Genomic DNA, 732 nt, shown 5'->3' on the forward strand with positions numbered 1-732 from the left:
GCACCGCGGCCGCGCGCTGCCGGTGCCGCTGCCGGTGCCGCATGGCTCTGCCCGGCGCCCTCCGGGACCTGACGCTGGCCCTGGGGGCCGCCGTGGCCGCCGTCGGTTCCCTCCTCTTCATCGCCTGGAAGATCTACTTCCGCGGCACCGGCACCGGCACCGACTGGGACGGCTGGTGGGAGCAGGAGCTGCGGGAGCTACGGGACCGAGCCCCCCCCGGGGACACGGTAAGGGGGGGGGGGGTGGACCCTCGCCGGGACCCCCGGCCCATCGCAGGGCGGGAAGGGCACAGGGTCGGGATCTCCCCGGGATCCCCTATACCGGGAGCCCCTTAGCGGGATCCCCCCGATCCCAACGGGGCAGGGGGTCGGGATCCCTCCCGGTTCCTCACACTCCCGAGACGTTCAAGCTGGGGAAGGGGCAGGGGGTCGGGATCGCCGCTGTGATCACCAGGCTGGGGAAGGCTCTGGATGGCCGTCGGGGATCCCTCTGAGCACGTGGGGCTGGGGAAGGGGGCGCAGGGTCAGGATCCCTCTGGGTTCTCGCACCAGGATCCCCCAGAGCGGGTCAGACTGGATTCCCTGGGATATTCCGCAGGATGACAGCCCTTGGGGACCCTGCTGCAGCCCATCCTGCTGGGGAAGGGGTCCCCGGTCTCAACCACCACTGGAGCCCACTAGGCTGGAGACAGAGGGGCCCAGGGGCTGGGGGGGGGGGGGGGGCGGGGGGCCC

At 72.7% G+C, this 732-nt stretch overlaps 1 protein-coding gene across 1 annotated transcript in view; it reads left to right on the top strand.

Annotated features, from left to right (window-relative positions):
* The first annotated feature begins 41 nt into the window (after positions 1–41).
* Positions 42–732, top strand: part of ARL10 (ADP-ribosylation factor-like 10) — a 2,846-nt gene continuing 2,155 nt past the window's right edge. Inside the window, exon 1 of the mRNA XM_010579014.1 lies at positions 42–227. Within this exon, the coding sequence (XP_010577316.1) occupies positions 42–227 (186 nt within the window). The remainder of the gene's footprint in view (positions 228–732) is intronic.

This window comes from Haliaeetus leucocephalus, unplaced genomic scaffold (assembly GCF_000737465.1).
Source record: "Haliaeetus leucocephalus isolate CR32 unplaced genomic scaffold, Haliaeetus_leucocephalus-4.0 Scaffold656, whole genome shotgun sequence".
Lineage (NCBI taxonomy): Eukaryota > Metazoa > Chordata > Aves > Accipitriformes > Accipitridae > Haliaeetus > Haliaeetus leucocephalus.